This window comes from Stigmatopora nigra, chromosome 20 (assembly GCF_051989575.1).
Source record: "Stigmatopora nigra isolate UIUO_SnigA chromosome 20, RoL_Snig_1.1, whole genome shotgun sequence".
NCBI classification, from domain to species: Eukaryota; Metazoa; Chordata; class Actinopteri; order Syngnathiformes; family Syngnathidae; genus Stigmatopora; species Stigmatopora nigra.
Genome location: NC_135527.1, coordinates 8,955,856 through 8,973,836, shown reverse-complemented (window position 1 = coordinate 8,973,836; position 17,981 = coordinate 8,955,856). Strand labels below are relative to the sequence as shown.

The 17,981-nt window shown below is 49.8% G+C and overlaps 3 protein-coding genes across 4 annotated transcripts; all 3 read left to right on the top strand.

Moving 5' to 3' along the window:
• The first annotated feature begins 2,168 nt into the window (after positions 1-2,168).
• On the top strand, positions 2,169-10,886 carry polr2a (RNA polymerase II subunit A). Its single transcript, XM_077742264.1, has 28 exons — positions 2,169-2,572; positions 2,985-3,117; positions 3,188-3,324; positions 3,401-3,574; positions 3,634-3,915; positions 4,027-4,188; positions 4,270-4,490; positions 4,558-4,690; positions 4,768-4,892; positions 4,976-5,186; positions 5,261-5,470; positions 5,540-5,708; positions 5,774-5,868; positions 5,942-6,145; positions 6,224-6,446; positions 6,525-6,708; positions 6,785-6,956; positions 7,037-7,142; positions 7,207-7,412; positions 7,474-7,737; positions 7,809-8,016; positions 8,096-8,196; positions 8,266-8,553; positions 8,625-8,828; positions 8,897-9,083; positions 9,155-9,268; positions 9,358-9,507; positions 9,584-10,886. Exons 1-28 carry the CDS (start codon positions 2,486-2,488, stop codon positions 10,732-10,734), a joined length of 5,901 nt encoding a protein of 1,966 aa, XP_077598390.1. The 5' UTR covers positions 2,169-2,485; the 3' UTR covers positions 10,735-10,886.
• Positions 10,887-12,241: 1,355 nt separating this feature from the next.
• capgb (capping protein (actin filament), gelsolin-like b) lies at positions 12,242-15,004 on the top strand. Of its 2 annotated transcripts, none has more exons than XM_077741670.1 (9): positions 12,242-12,480; positions 13,391-13,584; positions 13,647-13,801; positions 13,860-14,021; positions 14,083-14,232; positions 14,303-14,389; positions 14,450-14,582; positions 14,647-14,738; positions 14,809-15,004. In XM_077741670.1, exons 2-9 carry the CDS (start codon positions 13,392-13,394, stop codon positions 14,872-14,874), a joined length of 1,038 nt encoding a protein of 345 aa, XP_077597796.1. In that variant the 5' UTR covers positions 12,242-12,480; position 13,391; the 3' UTR covers positions 14,875-15,004. The 2 variants fall into 2 exon arrangements, with proteins under 2 accessions (XP_077597796.1, XP_077597795.1); XM_077741669.1 differs by lacking the exon at positions 12,242-12,480 and adding an exon at positions 12,771-12,973.
• A 122-nt stretch (positions 15,005-15,126) lies between these two features.
• LOC144213292 (uncharacterized) lies at positions 15,127-17,912 on the top strand. The gene is made up of 8 exons (XM_077741668.1): positions 15,127-15,406; positions 15,469-15,623; positions 15,689-15,793; positions 15,891-16,019; positions 16,086-16,208; positions 16,283-16,411; positions 16,798-16,960; positions 17,033-17,912. Exons 1-8 carry the CDS (start codon positions 15,370-15,372, stop codon positions 17,557-17,559), a joined length of 1,368 nt encoding a protein of 455 aa, XP_077597794.1. The 5' UTR covers positions 15,127-15,369; the 3' UTR covers positions 17,560-17,912.
• The last annotated feature ends 69 nt before the right edge of the window (positions 17,913-17,981 follow it).

Below are 17,981 nucleotides of genomic sequence, written 5' to 3'. Positions count from 1 at the left end.
ATTGATTTTGATAGACTTGAATCTGGAAGGCCTTCATCTTCATCCTGATGTGGGTACTGGTTCTGGGGACGTCTCTGATATTGTTGTCTTGGATCCAGCTACAATAAAAGCAAATTGTAGCAAATTTTGGCTTCATTTTCATACCATCCCCAAAAGAAAAGAGCAAACAAGTGATTGTGCTTCCAAGATTCTTTATTAGAGCAGAAAATGAGGAAGAAGTGGTTGCTATATCCGAACTTGAAGGAAACATGTGTCATAACATATTTAATACACTTACCTTATACATAAAGGTCAAATACAAACAATAGAACGGCCATGTAGCACTTAAACCTAGATTAACAACCCAAAAACCATAACTTAAACTAAACCTGTTTCACATTGTAGGATATTCATATAAACATTGAATGTTTAGAGCATCAAATACTGTAATCTATGCGTATTACTGTATTTCTACTTACCTTGCTATAAACGTGTAGCATAAACTGGTTTCTGAACTCTGTTTAGTCACTAGTTTGGTTAGAAACGAAACCAGCATATACTGGAAAGATGGCAAGCATGTCGTCCCACAGGAAATCTGTAATAACAATAGTTAGAATGCAAAATGGCTTCTGTCTACAACAAAACGCAAGCGCTTCCATACATATAGCCTCGAGGAATTTGTCACGACAGTCGACACGACATTGTCTGAAGCTACATTTGAAACAACGTCATTTAAACGAGTTTCTTTTCAAGTGCGTAGCTGACTAAATAGCTATTCACGACGACGTTTGTCCCGCTGCTTGCCTCCATTTTCCCTCCGCCATGTTGTAACTGAAGCTAAAGCTAATCTGTCGTCGAAGTCACAAAAGCCACTCGGTTTATCATCATATAACGTCGTCCTTATAATGTTTCATGACGATTTTAGTTGCCCAAACGCGGAGTTGAAAACACAATGTCATGAAATACGAGGGAACAGGACGGGCTAGCTAATGGACAATTCAAAAGTCGAGCTGTTTGAATCATAGATGAATAAAAGGATTAAACACATTTACTCGCAATAAATATTGATATGTATATTACGCATCAAAAAGAAGCCCGTGCTTTAAAAAACTAACAGTAGATTCGAGGGCCAGGCTAAAATGTGATTGCAAGCTAACACTTAGCATCCTTCGAATGAGCGTTACAGAATTCTTAAATTTAATGATAACTAACATTAAATATAGAACGGGTATTAGTTGTTTTTGTTATTAAAGACATACGACCCGAGTCCTTCGATTCGGTTGATTAGTCGAGAAGTTTTAAAAACGTGGGCCTACTGCCACATTAACCATTTAATAATGGTTAAAAATGTACAAATACAACAATTTGGTGATAATTAGGTTGTAATACAGAACGGGAGTTACATGTCAACATCGGTAGTCAAAAGAAAGCGATCTGGGAAGATTTAGCAGACATCGAAGGCTTCCACGGATTTTCCTACTCGCCATGTCGGCTCTCCAGTGCGGCGTCGGGGGTTAGCAATCAGGCAAATCCGAGGCTTTGGACCAAGTCCCACGGATCCCAAAATCCCTCCGATGTACATCCGAAACGTCAAGGACGATGAAAAAGATAACAAAAATAAAAAGCAATTAGTCCAAAACACTGTGTTTTGTTATAACAACACACTGTGATTCGACAATTGGCGTTTTGTTTCATCTTACAGTTGAACGGGCCTCCTTTCTTAGCGGCCGGGCTCACCCACAGCGAGACGAACCGAGAACAGACTTCGATTTTTTTTAAACTTTTGCTTTGAGGGAAGAAATCCACATCGGCTCTTCTCGGCAAGCATCGGAAAAGGGACGTCTCTCGCATAAACTATTATAATACCGTCGACATTTTGACTCTGATTGGACACCCATGTTCCTGTTACTTAATATTACTCAAAGCCGTACCAATCGGGAACTGTTTATTTACTATTTGTACTTGCCATGCGCGGGCCCGCAAAATCCGTTGCGATTTGCCCAATGAGAATTGGTTTTGCGCACAGCTACGCCCTCGAATCGTTCTGATAGGCTGGAGAGCTGAGCGCGCGTGCTTATTGGCGCAACGTAAGCGTACGTCCTTTTTTCCGGAGACTCGCGAGCTCGTCCAATGAACGTTCTCGTACGGCTAGCCAAGCTCCGCCTCTCAAAGAGTAGGCCCCTGTCTTCGTGACCCGCAGACCCCGTAGCGGGCAGTCAGTCTATATAAAGCCTCGTTGGGCGTACTTGGGCTCAGAAGCGCTCAGAGCGCATCACGGTGAAGTTCGCAAAAGGGGAAGGGGGTAGTTGGTCGTCTAGTAACCCGACTGAAATCACCCAAAACTCGATTTTTAAAGGTGATCGACAACAAAGGTCCCTGGGATACCGCCACCGGAGACTTTCCGGTCACCGTTGGTGGGCCGATCCGGACCGTGGTGACTACTTTGAGGCAGATCCTGCTCACAAAGCGACGTGTCGAGGAAGGACGCGTCTTTTGAATAGACGGGATGCACGGACCGCCCTCCGGCGACAGCGCATGCCCCTTGCGCACGATCAAGAGAGTTCAGTTCGGCATCATCAGCCCCGATGAGCTTGTAGGTCTTTTATTTGGGCGGGGTAGTGGGCGATCTGTCTTTATTCCTTAACAAATCATGCACACATACATGCCTTCTTCCCTTGATCTCGCGACTAATGTTGTATACTTTGCGCATCCGAGTTTGCAGTCAACAATGCTAGCCGTTAGCCTAGCCTGGCTAGCTCTTTGCAAAGAAACTTTAAGCACATCACTTGCAAATCAATGAACTCAATGCTTGCTGTTCTTAATTTGTTATCAATGAATACAAATAAAAATGCACTGAGGAATAAAAAAAAGTTATGCATTTCATTGCTTACCATGAAGTTGATCATTAATATTATTACATAGTTGCACCGGCCGGGAATGAATGATTGAATGAATGAATGAAGGTTCAAGGCAATGCATTGACCTGTACACCTTATGTCCTTCAGAAGCGAATGTCGGTCACTGAAGGGGGGATTAAATACCCCGAAACGACAGAAGGTGGCCGTCCAAAACTTGGCGGCCTTATGGACCCGAGACAAGGGGTCATAGAAAGGAGTGGCAGGTGTCAAACCTGTGCAGGTAACGTGTCAATACCATATTTGGACTGTATTCCGATGTACTGTCTGACATCATTCTTGTTATTTTTCAGGCAACATGATGGAATGCCCGGGACATTTTGGACACATTGAACTGGCAAAGCCCGTCTTCCACGTGGGCTTCATCTCCAAGATCATGAAGGTCATGCGTTGCGTCTGCTTCTTCTGTTCCAAGCTACTCGTGGATTCGGTAATATGCGCTAGCGGGCTAGTTCATGTACAATTTGACCGGGTTACAAAAACTAAATCCCCAATTTTATCTCCAGAACAACCCCAAGATTAAGGACATCCTGGTGAAATCCAAAGGACAACCCAGGAAACGACTGACGCACGTTTACGAGCTCTGCAAAGGCAAAAATATCTGCGAAGGTGGCGAGGAGATGGACAACAAGTTTGGGATGGAGCAGCAAGAGACTGAGGAGGACATCACCAAGGACAAGGTACATGCTAACAAATCCAAGACTAAATTAGCCCACCTTAACCGAGTCTGTTGACGTAGGGCCACGGAGGTTGCGGACGCTACCAGCCGTGGATCCGCCGATCCGGGCTGGAACTGTACGCCGAGTGGAAGCACGTCAATGAGGATTCACAGGAGAAGAAGATCCTGCTAAGTCCTGAACGGGTGCATGAAATCTTCAAACGCATCTCAGATGAGGAGGACCTTATCTTGGGAATGGACCCCAAGTTCTCAAGACCCGAGTGGATGATCGTTACGGTGCTGCCCGTGCCGCCATTGGCCGTCCGGCCCGCCGTGGTCATGCAGGGCTCGGCTCGCAACCAGGTGAGGACACCAATTTCAAGTGTAGACAACAGAAACAGACTTAAAATCGGTTTAAGGACCGTAGCCGTACAACTGGATTGAAGGACTCAAGTTAGTTTTGATCTGTTCCAGGATGACTTGACCCACAAGTTGGCCGACATTGTGAAAATCAACAACCAGCTAAGGCGCAACGAGCAAAGCGGCGCCGCCGCTCACGTCATCGCCGAAGACGTCAAGTTGCTCCAGTTCCACGTGGCCACCATGGTGGACAACGAACTCCCAGGCCTGCCCAGAGTATGTATCAGACCTGACGGCGTCCCGAAATCCTGTGCATGGTCACCCTTGACCTATTTTTGTCCCCACTGTCTCCTCTAGGCAATGCAAAAGTCTGGGCGACCTCTCAAATCGATCAAACAGCGCCTAAAGGGCAAGGAGGGCCGGGTCCGAGGTAACTTGATGGGCAAACGCGTGGACTTCTCGGCACGAACCGTCATTACGCCGGATCCAAATCTCCAAATCGACCAAGTGGGGGTCCCGAGATCCATCGCGGCCAACATGACATTCCCGGAAATTGTCACCCCCTTCAACAATGACAGGTAAGACCATTGACCAGGTGGTAGAGATCCGGTTGGACCTGGTTTTTGTTTTTTTTGTTCCCCCTAGACTTCAGGAACTGGTGCGGCGCGGTAACAGCCAATACCCCGGTGCCAAGTACATCATCCGTGACAACGGAGACCGAATCGATCTGCGTTTTCACCCCAAACCCAGCGACCTTCATTTGCAGATTGGCTACAAGGTGAGCTCCCGTCCAAGTCATCCTATTGACTTTAAAAAAAAACCCTAAAGGCCAGACTAACTTTGAGTTTCTCCTAGGTGGAAAGACACATGTGCGATGGCGACATCATCATCTTCAACAGACAGCCCACACTGCATAAAATGTCCATGATGGGGCACAGGGTTCGAATTCTACCCTGGTCTACATTCCGACTCAACCTGAGGTATGTTTTCTGGACTGTTTAAGAAAAAAAATGGCCGCTCTTCTTCCTGGCACTGAAAGTTTATCCCCCTGTTTTCTTCCCAGTGTCACCACGCCCTATAACGCCGATTTCGACGGTGACGAGATGAACCTTCACCTGCCGCAGTCTCTGGAGACCAGAGCGGAGATCCAAGAACTGGCCATGGTCCCACGTATGATCGTCACCCCCCAATCCAACAGACCCGTCATGGGAATTGTGCAGGACACTCTGACGGCCGTGCGCAAGTTCACCAAGAGAGACGTCTTCTTAGAGAGGGTGCGGTCACAGAGGCGGAACGCTCATTTCCTAACAATTGTACCTTTTCTGACCATGCATCTTTAACTCCTCAGGGTGAAGTCATGAACCTCCTGATGTTCCTCTCCACCTGGGACGGGAAGGTGCCCCAGCCGGCTATCCTGAAGCCACGCCCTCTGTGGACCGGGAAGCAGATCTTCAGCCTGATCATACCCGGGCACATCAACGTCATCCGTACACACAGCACCCATCCGGACGATGAAGACAGTGGACCTTACAAGCACATTTCCCCGGGTGACACCAAGGTAGCACCCCAGAGTACAGAGTAGAAGACTCCACCCAACCAGAGGCTTTAAACTTCATTTTCTTTTAAGGTCATTGTGGAAAATGGCGAGCTGATCATGGGGATCCTGTGCAAGAAGTCTCTGGGAACATCAGCTGGTTCCCTTGTCCACATCTCTTACCTGGAGATGGGTCACGATGTCACCAGACTCTTCTACTCCAACATCCAGACGGTGGTCAACAACTGGCTCCTGATTGAAGGTAAGGCTGCTGTTGCGACTCCTGCTCCACCATGAGAAGGTCAACTCGAGCGTTTGAATCCTCAGGTCATTCCATTGGGATCGGGGACTCCATTGCTGACGCAAAGACCTACCTTGACATCCAGAACACTATTAAGAAAGCCAAACAAGATGTGATAGAAGTAAGAGTATAGTTTTTTCTACCCATGTAATTCGAGCCAGATTCTGATCCTTGCCATTCCCCGCCCCCAACAGGTGATTGAGAAGGCCCACAACAACGAGCTGGAACCCACCCCTGGCAACACTTTGAGACAGACCTTTGAGAACCAGGTCAACCGTATCCTCAACGACGCCCGTGACAAAACGGGTTCCTCTGCTCAGAAGTCTCTATCCGAGTACAACAACTTCAAGTCCATGGTGGTGGCCGGATCCAAGGGCTCCAAGATTAACATCTCCCAGGTAGGTTGAGCGCTCAGAAGGCCTCAGAACCCCTTGAGTCTCTGGAAGGGTGACACGGTTTTTCTCTCTCTCTCCTAGGTCATTGCTGTGGTGGGGCAGCAGAACGTAGAGGGTAAACGAATCCCCTTTGGCTTCAAGCACCGTACCCTACCTCACTTCATCAAGGACGATTACGGTCCCGAGAGTAGGGGCTTCGTAGAGAACTCCTACCTGGCCGGCTTGACCCCCACAGAGTTCTTCTTCCACGCCATGGGTGGCAGAGAGGGTCTTATCGACACGGCCGTCAAGACTGCCGAGACTGGTGAGTGCATTTCGTTATTAACCCTTGAGTCCTAAACCCTGTATGGGGGTCTAAAGAATCCACCGCCCCCTGGTTCAGGTTACATCCAGCGGCGTCTGATCAAGTCCATGGAGTCGGTGATGGTCAAGTACGACGGCACGGTGCGAAACTCCATAAACCAGGTGGTACAGCTTCGTTACGGTGAGGACGGCCTGGCCGGAGAGAATGTGGAGTTCCAGAACATGGCTACGCTCAAACCCTCAAACAAGGCCTTTGAGAAGAAGTAGGTCAAGTCCGCCTCGGGTTTGTTCTCCCCAAAGAATGGCTTAACGGAGTTGTTGTCCCTCCCCCTTGTCCAGGTTCAAGTTTGACTGCACCAATGAGCGAGCACTGAGGCGAACACTACAGGAGGATGTGGTCAAAGATGTCATGACCAATGCCCACGTGCAAGGCACACTGGAGAAAGAGTTTGACAAGATGAAGGAGGACCGAGAAAACCTCCGGACCATTTTTCCGACCGGTGACAGCAAGGTTAGAAGAGTCTTTAAAAGTCCTTTTAACCCAGTGGTGTCCCCAATGACTTGACCTAACCACCCGCCTCCCTTCTTCAGGTGGTTCTGCCTTGCAACCTGGCCAGGATGATTTGGAACGCTCAGAAGATCTTTCGCATCAACACCCGGACTCCCACGGACCTCAACCCGATAAGGGTGGTGGAAGGTCGGTTGATAAATCCGTTTGGCGCCAAGGCTGAGTCTGACCTGGTTTTGGATCCATTCCTCAGGTGTTCAGGGACTCAGCAAGAAGCTGGTGATCGTCAACGGCGAAGACCGCCTGAGCCGGCAGGCCCAGGAGAACGCCACCCTCCTCTTTAACATCCACCTCCGTTCCACACTCTGTTCCAAACGTATGACGGAGGAGTTCCGTCTCACCACCGAGGCTTTCGACTGGTTGCTGGGAGAAATCGAGACCAAGTTCAACCAATCTATCGTGAGTCTGAAACTCTCTAGCCGGGTCTTCCACAGATCTTGACCCCTCCCCCTTTCTTTAGGCCCATCCTGGCGAAATGGTTGGGGCTCTGGCCGCTCAGTCTCTTGGGGAACCCGCCACCCAGATGACCTTGAACACCTTCCATTACGCCGGCGTGTCGGCCAAAAACGTGACGCTGGGTGTACCGCGTCTCAAGGAGTTGATCAACATTTCCAAGAAGCCCAAAACCCCTTCGCTGACCGTCTTCCTACTGGGCCAGGCCGCCAGGGACGCCGAGCGAGCCAAAGACATCCTGTGTCGCCTGGAACACACCACCCTAAGAAAGGTGAGCACCCGGTTAGAGGCGGGGTTTGGATCTGGGAATTTGCAGAGTACAGAAACCATTTTGTTTCTTAGGTGACGGCCAACACCGCCATCTACTATGACCCCAATCCGCAAAACACGGTGGTGGCCGAAGACCAGGAGTGGGTGAATGTGTACTACGAAATGCCCGATTTTGATGTGACCCGCATTTCCCCGTGGCTTCTTCGCATCGAGCTGGACCGCAAGCACATGACCGATCGTAAGCTGACCATGGAGCAGATTGCGGAGAAGATTAACGCGGGTGAGTACCCATGCCGGTAACTTCTAGACCACGTAGGGGTCTTCCTCAACCCCTGCAATACCCGGTTCTCCCCCTTAAGGTTTTGGAGACGACCTGAACTGCATCTTCAACGATGACAACGCAGAGAAGCTGGTTTTGCGAATCCGGATCATGAAGAGTGACGAGAGCAAGTTTCAAGAGGTGGGTAGTGGACGAGGACTCCCTTGGGGGACCTGGCGCTAATCACCAGTGGTACTGCACACTCTCTAGGATGAAGAGGTGGTGGACAAAATGGACGATGACGTCTTCCTGCGGTGCATCGAGTCCAACATGCTGACGGACATGACGCTCCAAGGCATCGAGCAGATCAGCAAAGTCTACATGCACTTGCCCCAGACGGACAATAAGAAGAAGATCATCATCACCGAGGACGGCGAGTTCAAGGCCCTACAGGAGTGGATCCTGGAGACGGATGGGGTCAGTCTCATGAGGGTCCTCAGTGAGAAGGATGTGGATCCTGTCAGGACCACATCCAATGACATTGTGGAAATCTTCACGGTAAGGAGGAACCTCCCTGTCCCGGGCGGCTAAGGCGTCCCCACCCTCAACGTGTCCGTCCTCAAATCCAGGTACTCGGAATCGAGGCCGTACGCAAGGCCCTGGAGAGGGAATTGTACCACGTCATCTCCTTTGACGGATCCTACGTCAACTACCGTCACTTGGCACTCCTGTGCGACACCATGACTTGCCGAGGTCACCTGATGGCCATCACCCGTCACGGCATCAACCGGCAGGACACCGGACCCCTCATGAAGTGTTCCTTTGAGGAAACGGTAGGCGGAGCTTCGTCTTTCCCGTCTTCGGGTTTGTGCCGTCAATCTTGACTCTTCCGTCCGTCCAGGTGGACGTCTTGATGGAGGCCTCCACTCACGGAGAAAGCGATCCCATGAAGGGGGTGTCGGAGAACATCATGCTGGGCCAGCTGGCCCCCGCCGGGACCGGGTGCTTCGACTTGCTCCTGGACGCCGAAAAGTGCAAGTACGGCATGGAGATCCCTACCAATCTACCGGGCATCAGCGTGGCCGGGCGTAAGTACTGCTAGGAATTTAATGGGCGGGGCTTTTACCTACCAGCATACTCACTACTGCTACTTTTTCAGCCACCGGAATGTTCTTTGGCTCGGTGCCCAGTCCCATGAGTGGCAGGTCCCCCGCCATGACGCCCTGGAACACTGGGGCAACCCCGGCCCACGGCGCTTGGTCTCCTAGCATTGGTGAGTGGCCCATTCTGTTATAGGGGGAGGGTCTCCCTTGGGGAATAAGTCACCCGGGGGATTGAACCCTATTTTTTTCCCCCTTTCAGGAAGCGGCATGACCCCAGGAGCGGCCGGCTTCTCCCCGAGCGCGGCTTCGGACGCCAGCGGCTTCTCTCCGGGCTATTCCCCGGCTTGGTCGCCCACTCCCGTGTCCCCGGGGTCTCCCGGACCCGCCAGCCCCTACATCCCATCTCCAGGTGGGTGCCAGCACCCGAGACTTGAGATGTGGCAAAGAAAAGCTATGTTAACCAAAGTGTCTGTTTATCTCTACAGGTGGTGCCATGTCACCCAACTACTCCCCCACGTCACCCGCTTACGAGCCCCGCTCACCCGGCGGCTACACTCCCCAGAGCCCGGGCTACTCTCCCACTTCGCCCTCCTATTCCCCCACCTCCCCGTCTTATTCCCCCACCAGCCCCAATTACAGCCCAACGTCTCCCTCGTACTCTCCCACCTCGCCCAGTTACTCTCCCACCTCGCCCAGTTACTCGCCCACCTCTCCCTCCTACAGCCCCACCTCGCCCAGCTATTCCCCCACCTCTCCCTCGTACAGCCCCACCTCTCCCAGCTATTCCCCCACCTCTCCCTCGTACTCCCCCACCTCTCCCTCGTACTCCCCTACCTCTCCCTCGTATTCCCCCACCTCGCCCTCGTACTCCCCCACCTCCCCGTCCTATTCCCCCACCTCCCCGTCCTATTCCCCCACCTCCCCGTCTTACTCCCCCACTTCCCCGTCTTACTCCCCCACCTCGCCGTCTTACTCCCCCACCAGCCCCAGCTACAGCCCCACCTCTCCCAACTACACGCCCACCTCGCCCAGCTACTCGCCCACGTCCCCCTCCTACTCTCCCACCTCCCCCAACTACACGCCGACCAGCCCCAACTACTCCCCCACCTCTCCCTCGTACTCTCCCACCTCCCCTAGCTACTCGCCCTCCAGCCCTCGCTACACCCCGCAGTCGCCCACCTACACTCCCAGCTCGCCCTCGTACAGCCCCAGCTCCCCGTCCTACTCGCCCACCTCCCCCAAGTTCACCCCCACCTCGCCCTCGTACAGCCCCAGCTCCCCCGAGTACACGCCGACCTCCCCCAAGTACTCGCCGACGTCGCCCAAGTACTCTCCCACCTCCCCCAAGTACTCTCCGACGTCTCCCACCTACTCCCCCACCACGCCCAAGTACAGCCCCACCTCGCCGACCTACTCGCCCACCTCCCCCACCTTCACGCCCACCAGCCCCAAGTACTCTCCCACCTCTCCCACGTACTCTCCCACCTCTCCCAAGTACTCGCCCACGTCGCCCACCTACTCGCCGACCAGCCCCAAGGGCTCCACCTACAGCCCCACGTCGCCGGGCTACAGCCCCACCTCGCCCACCTACAGCCCGGCCATCAGCCCCGACGACAGCGACGAGGAGAACAACTGAAGCCCCTCCTCTCGATTCCTCTTCTTCTGGCCCGCCTTCATCAACTAGTGTTAACCACGTTCTGAAATTGAAGCGGCGGCGTTGCCAGAGAAGGGGCAACGAAAGAAATCCTCTTTATTTACTTCTTTTTATTTGTATTCTCCTTTGTACCGGGCAAATTTTACATCTACTTTTTTGGCGCCCATCCCGGCAGAGCAATACGGTCCTCTGCCGTGGTCCCCCAGCCCCCTCTTCTCTCGCCACCCCCCTAAAGACTGAACCAAGTCCTCAAACCTCCACCTGCACCCCGTTCTTGGAGACCAGCAAACATCTGGCAACGTTACCCAATGGGAACACTCAAGTATACCTGGTGCTTTGGAGCTCCTTGAGGGTGATCCTAGGCTAGCTTGTGTTTCCAGTTCCACCTGACTCACAATTTCTCTCTCTTTGGCTTTTGTTTTGTTACTATTCCATTTATTTAAGAAATTCAAATCTACTACTGTCTGAATGTGAATGGTTTTGCTTGTCCTTCCTCCTTGACATTTAGATGAAGACACCCATGGAAGACTTTGTTTTCTTCTTCTACCCAAAATACTGTTTCCTTCGTGCAAGCAACCAATGTTAGTTTTGGCTCCCCCACTTGGTGGAAAAGAGCCGTGTTGATATTTTTGCTACACCCCCAGAAAATGGATGATGATATGTCCTGGCCTTTTATAATGAAGCAGGGTGTTTATTGTGTATGTGTGTATGTATTATTTGTTATTTTTGGTTCACCTTTTCCCAGTCATGATGAAAGTCTTGTTTTTTTGGGAGACATGTTGTCACCACTCCCAAATTGGACGGTTTGAGTTTAGGTGAGCATCCCAAGGACGACTCTGGAAAAGAAATTTGTTGCTGTACAGAAATTGTGCTCTCATTTCTGCTTTTGATTGGGGGGGAAATAAAACTTTTACAACAATTTTGCATGTCAGTGTTTACCTTTTTTTCCCCATACATAATATATACTCCTAAATTCTAGATAATTGTAGCACTAGCAAAAACAAACTCACTAATGAATCTCCAGTTGAAAGTTTCCATTAACAAACCCAAACATAAATCTGTGACCTAATTTTAATAAAATCAAATAAAAGTTCAATTTCAAATAGAGAAAGTATGCATGTTTATATTGAAATGATTTGCATGAGCTTTGAAGTACTAACCTTAACCTACCCGCATGTAATACCAGTTTCCCCCAAAAGAGAGCGCTGTTTCCTTCCATGCAAAGGACATGTTTATTTATAAAAAATCCTCAACCAATCAAGATTTCCTGCTTATTAGTGATTAATTTCCAATTCAAACTTTACCCAATATATAGATCTCTTTCCCTACTGTATTTTTATATAAATCATTTTGATTTTTTTTTACACCCACCGGCCATGACATCGGCATTTTCCCGCAAGTCTCAACCCGTTGAAATCATGACTCACCCCATAGCTAATTACCATAACAACAGCTGCTCAGATAAAGTAATCCGATTTGTATTGTCTCCAAGTGTTGCTAAGAGATCATTTTTTGGTCCAAAAGTCCTTCAATGGACATTCAATTCAAATTGGTGGAAATCCAATCACATTTTCGATGCTGGCTTGTATTTGTGGTCGAGCGTAGACTCGTAGAAACAGGAAATATGTGGTCAGAGTGAGAAAGAATGTGAGTGAGGGTGTGTTTAACACAATGCAGACATTTTTGTCTTCACCCTTTGACTGTTTGGTCCTCTACTACCATTACAGGGTAAGTATTTCACTATTTCGTTACTTCCTAAGTCACCAGTTGGCATTTTTCCTAAATATTTCTCATATTTGATGAGTCTTTTATCTGGAAAAGTCCATGTCCATAGTGTCTTATCACTGGGAAGGCTAAAAATCAGGTCTAGACCCCCCCCACCCCATGTTCCCATCCAAAACAAAAAGGTGAAAATCTACAGGTGTTGCTTTGGAACCTGAACTAGAATAGGAAAATAATTTTGACCAATGGGAAGACTTTTTGGAAGTGAAGGAGAGGAAAAGTAGGAGGACAAAAAGTGAGGAAACACGAGGAGACTAGAGAAACGGGGTCATCAAATCCTTGTAGTAAAGCGCTCGGGGTCGTATCCGGGAACCCGATTCGACCGCGGCGTGCCGGCTAGGTTTTCGTACACACGACTTGGGTTACAGTCGGTAAGTAGCCGACTCCTGAGTGGTCAGAAGCCGCCAGCCATGGAGCCCGAGGCGGATGGCGTCGTCCAGTTGAGTGGATTTTTATCTCCCTGTCTCTTGTTTGTCTTGTCTTACCAAAGCAAAATTATGTAAGATCTGATTGTGTTAATATTTATTCAATCTTCCATGGCGACGCGATAAGACTCGTATTGGCATCTTTCTTATCTCCCATGGAGGGTTTGGGTTAGGGTTTAGCTTTATAGATGGTCACAATAACAAGTTTTGTCCTTCTAAAAGAATATTTACATCTTGGGAAATGGAGAAGAGGGAACTGTAGACATTCTCACTTCCCTTTATGGCAAAATAATGTTCCCTTGTTGTTATTTCTTCAGTATACAAGTCACCAAAGAACCTAATACTGTTAAGCCCCTGAAAAATTCCTTTAGTGACTTTTGGCTTCCATTTTTGACGGTGTATTTTCCTCTTGTCTTTGTCTTGGACTATAGCATGCTCCCCTTCCAGGCTGTGGTGGGTCAATTTAGTCCAGAGGTCCGGACACCGGGTCTACGTGCATGGAGAGTGGAAAAGATGAAGGCGGTCCCTCTGCCGCCCTCCGAAGTGGGCGTCTTCTACAACGGTGACTCCTACCTGGTGCTGGAGCACCGTGGAGAACTGGGAGCCGACCTTCACATGTGGATCGGTGAGACAGACTCGCCGAGTACCACCACCAGGTCCTGCCGTCTCACCTGTCCCGTGTCTCAGGCGAGAAGTCGTCCCGTGATGAGCAAGTAGCATGTGCCATGCTAGCTACCCAGCTGGACAACTTCCTGGGTGGAGACCCCGTTCAGCACCGGCAGGTTCAAGGTTACGAGTCCCCAGAGTTCATGGCGCTCTTCCCTAGGGGAGTCAGCTACAAGGTGAGGCCCAAGAACTTCCCCTAAGTGGGTTGGCTCATTCAGAAGATTCCGTTTGCAGGTGGGCGGGGTGGAATCGGGGTTCCGGAGACCCCAGGACTCGGCCGCGGTGGTGCAACGTTGTTACCAGGTGAAAGGGAAACGCAACATCCGTGCAAAAGAGGTGGAGCTGTCTTGGAAGAGCTTTAACAAGGGCGACTGCTTCATTCTGGACTTGGGGGAGGTAAGGAGATCCAACCAGGGGGGGAGTTCGAACCCGAAAAAATGCCCGTCTCCATCCACAGGTCATTGTGTCCTGGACTGGATCTCAGGCTAACGTCTTTGAGAAGCAAAAGGTGCGGGAGATCGCCTCTCTCATCCGGGACGCCGAGCGACACGGCAAAGCTCGCATCGTGGACTCCGTAGAGGGGGAGGAGCCTGCCGAAATGCTCCAGGTGACGTCACAGGGAAACCATGACTGGGACTTTTGGGTGGAAAATGACTCTGGACATGATTTGTGAGCAGGTACTGGGCCCCAAACCCGAGTTGGCCCAAAGTACGCCCGAGGAGGACAGCAAGGCCGACGCCTCCAACAGCGCCTCCCTTCACAAGGTGGTCAACAAGAGGAACGCTCTCCCCAGGACTTTATAAACTAACACATCCCCTTCCCAGGTGTCCGATGCCAGTGGGTCCATGTCACTAAGCAAAATGGAGGGCAAAAGCCCCTTTTCTAAGGACTTACTGCTCCGGGACGACTGTTTTATCTTGGATAACGGCACTAATGGCAAGATTTTTGTGTGGAAAGGTAAGACAGAACTTTCCGTCTGAGAGGAAAATGTCTCAGTCGGGGACTTATGGACTTTATCCAGGTTCCGGGGCTAACGCTAAGGAGAAACAAGCCGCCCTACAGATGGCGGATAAGTTCATCGAGCAGATGAAGTACCCTAGGATGAAAACCCAGGTACCAAATACCCACTAGTTCTCGTTTAAGTCTTGGAAAAGACTATTCTAAGTTCTACTTTCTGGTTTAGGTGGAAATCCTACCACAGGGGAAGGAGACAGTCATGTTCAAGCAGTTTTTTAAAAGCTGGAACTAATAGAAGGGGCGAATATTGTTCATTTTTTGTACAAATTAACTGGGTAGTACAGTACAACCCAACAAGTGGTCAAGTCCCTTTTTAATAAATGGGAAAAAACAGGTCTTGTTGAAATAAACGACACAAGTGAGTTTAAAATACTGATTTGTTGACTTTTTTGGGAGTCATTGTGAACTCGGGTTGTGCGTCACATCCACAGATAAGCCAAACTTTATTAGCCGTGCTGTAAAACATCATCCCTCGTTAAGTTGATAGGCGCTAAGCAACTTGCCAAGCTGATTTTCCCTTCCCTTTTTAATAATCAGTCCAAAGTTCAGGGATGGGTTATCAAAATCATCACGGAGGTAGCAGATAGCGTCCAGTCGCCGTTTCTGCCTACTGAGCGTTAACACCACTCTCGCTAACACCAGGTATGGATTGGAAAGTAAGGCAGTTAGCATCCAGATAACCACGGAATAACTTTTTGGGGTTGTTTTGCTCTACAGGAGTAAAGGGATGGAAATGAAGAGCATTTTGAAACAAGACAGAAAAAGTAAGTCATCACAAAACCCCTTTTTGGAGACCACAGGGGGCTTATTCGCCGGATATCCTCAGGACTCGGCGAGTTGCTGAAGGCGCAGAACTACGGCACCACCCAGAGCAGCTCAATCGGGGCAGTGCGCTGGAACCTGCCGGAGGAGGACGTCCAGGTTCACAACTCTGCCCCGAGTAGGGCCGTCACCAGTGGAGGGTTGACTGGAACCTCGCAGGTGAGTGGTTCAGGGTCAATTCTGTCTGGTGGACTGGTTTTGACTGGCCCTGTTGATGTTCTCAGCACCAAAATGCGCCTCGTCAGAACAGTTTGAAGGACCTACGCAGTCTTCAGGAGTGTGTACAGTTCATACAACATTGGAAGGAACAAGTGGAGCAAGTTTGCAAGGTACCTAAGCATGGCTGCTTAGTCCTAGTCTTTCCTATCTGGGTTTTTTAAAGAGCCGTGTGATTGGACAGATGAGATTTTCTGTCTTTTTTCCAAGCATCCCGGAACCCAAGCGGAAGCGGCGCCCCGCAAAACCGAGAAGTCCGACCCTCGTGCCGAACGTAGTCTGGAAGAGAGCCGCAAACTCATTTCCGTGTGGGCTGAGGAACTACGCCACGTAGACCAGGTCCGCTGTCCTCGTCCAATGAGAGTCCTGAGCTAGTTTTTACTTATAGCTTACCCCGTCCTCCAGCTTCTGGAGGGGAACCCATGGAAGAAACATCAACAGCCACAACAAGAGAAGGCCTCGGAAAGCCATGACGATGGGCAACTCAAGGTCATGGAGTGGGCCAAAGAGGTTCAGACTGTTTCTGAGGTGGGGGAACTACCTGGTAAACCTCTTCCCTGCTCTGGGACTTTACCAAGAACTGATTGGTTTTTGTTTTTTAGACCTGTGGGGTCCAGAGTGACGAGTTGGGTAAAGTTTTACGTCTACTGGGCATCAAGAAGAAGCGACTTGGGATTCTGCTGCCCCTGTTGGAGTTCATCACTTGGTCTCTACTGAAGGAGGACAGTGTGGTAAGTCCACTCTGTGGAAAAAGTGGGTTTTTTTTGGGTGGTTTGGGTTGGTTGCTAATAAGCAAAAAGATACTAACAGGTTCAGAGTTATAAAAGTAGCTGATAAGGGAAGACTTTTGTCAGGAGTGCTATAAATGAGCCAGGTCACCTCCTCTATGTAATCATAGATAACCCATGACACACTTGTCTTTTATTGCCCATGGTTCAATATCAATTTGCAACGTGGAAATACCCGCATAAAAGAATGACATGGCACATTTTGGAGGGTAGAAGTACTTTAAGCATTTATTGGTCTTGTGAAATACTTGGAGGACGCAGGTCAGAGATTTACAGTTCTGTGGGGAGAGGGGAAAGAGCATGACTTGACTTGCTTGAACTGGTTTCAGGCCACCATTCCGCAGTTGTGGTTACCGGTGAAACAGCGCACCTGGAAAGCTGGGACGTCCAAATACATCCCCAACTCAGGTAAGCTCCTCCCTTTGTCCCTCTTGAGAATCTCTGAACCACTTGTCCCTTTCACAGTATGGACCTGGATCCGTTGTGCCCAAGGTGAGTCCAAAACCTTACGATAGACAGTCTCGGGTGACGTCTCTGAGACCGATTGTTCTCTCACAACAACAGCCGACGTCCTCCTGGACCCCAAAACCAACCACCCGTGGCTGGCCCTTTCCGAGGACCATCGAGGAGTCCAGGAAGGCGCACGGCAGGCCGACTTACCGCCCGCCTCGCAGCGCTTCGACCGGTGGGCCTGCGTGCTGGCCTGGGAGGGCTACAACCGCGGACGCCACTACTGGGAAGTGGACATTGTCAATGGCGGCTACTGGCGGATAGGCCTGGCTTCCATCGACTCGGCACGCCACGGCCGCTTCCCCATGAACCCCAAGACGGGTTACTGGTGCCTGTGGCGTTCTACGCACCAGTTCTATGCGTGTACCACCCCGGAGACGGCGTTGCCCATCGCCCTGGTCCCTAGACGGATGGGGATCTATCTAAATTACGAGGAGGGTCAAGTGTCCTTCTACAATGCCGAGAGCAAGACGCACATCTATACTTTCACGGGTAAATTCAAGGGTAAGGTGTACCCACTGTTCGCACCACTAGATGGCCGCACTATCATGACCATCCAGCCGCCACACAAAGGTTCCTGAAAACAAAACTAGTAAAAAATGGACCGAGAAAGGACCAGGGCCCACTATTTGAGAACCCCTGATATTCCCCAATCCGTGAATTGATATATTATCTAATCAAATGTCATTTTTCACTCGAGTATGAGTACCTGGATAGAAGGTATACACATGCACTTTATCATGTACATATTTTGTTAAAATCATTGTTTAGGGTGTCATTTTCTGAACCCTAATTTGTGTGCACGTGCAATATCTGTAAATGGGCGAGGGCTCAATTGTTAGAAGGAATAAGAAATGTGATTATTTTCTAATAGCACACATTGTTAGTGGAGATCTGTATCTTTATTTTCAATAAATATATAACAAAGGTCTAATTTTGTATGTCAGTTATTTAATCCCGGTATTATATAGGTTTCATTTCAAATTTTAGATCCTTTCTAGTA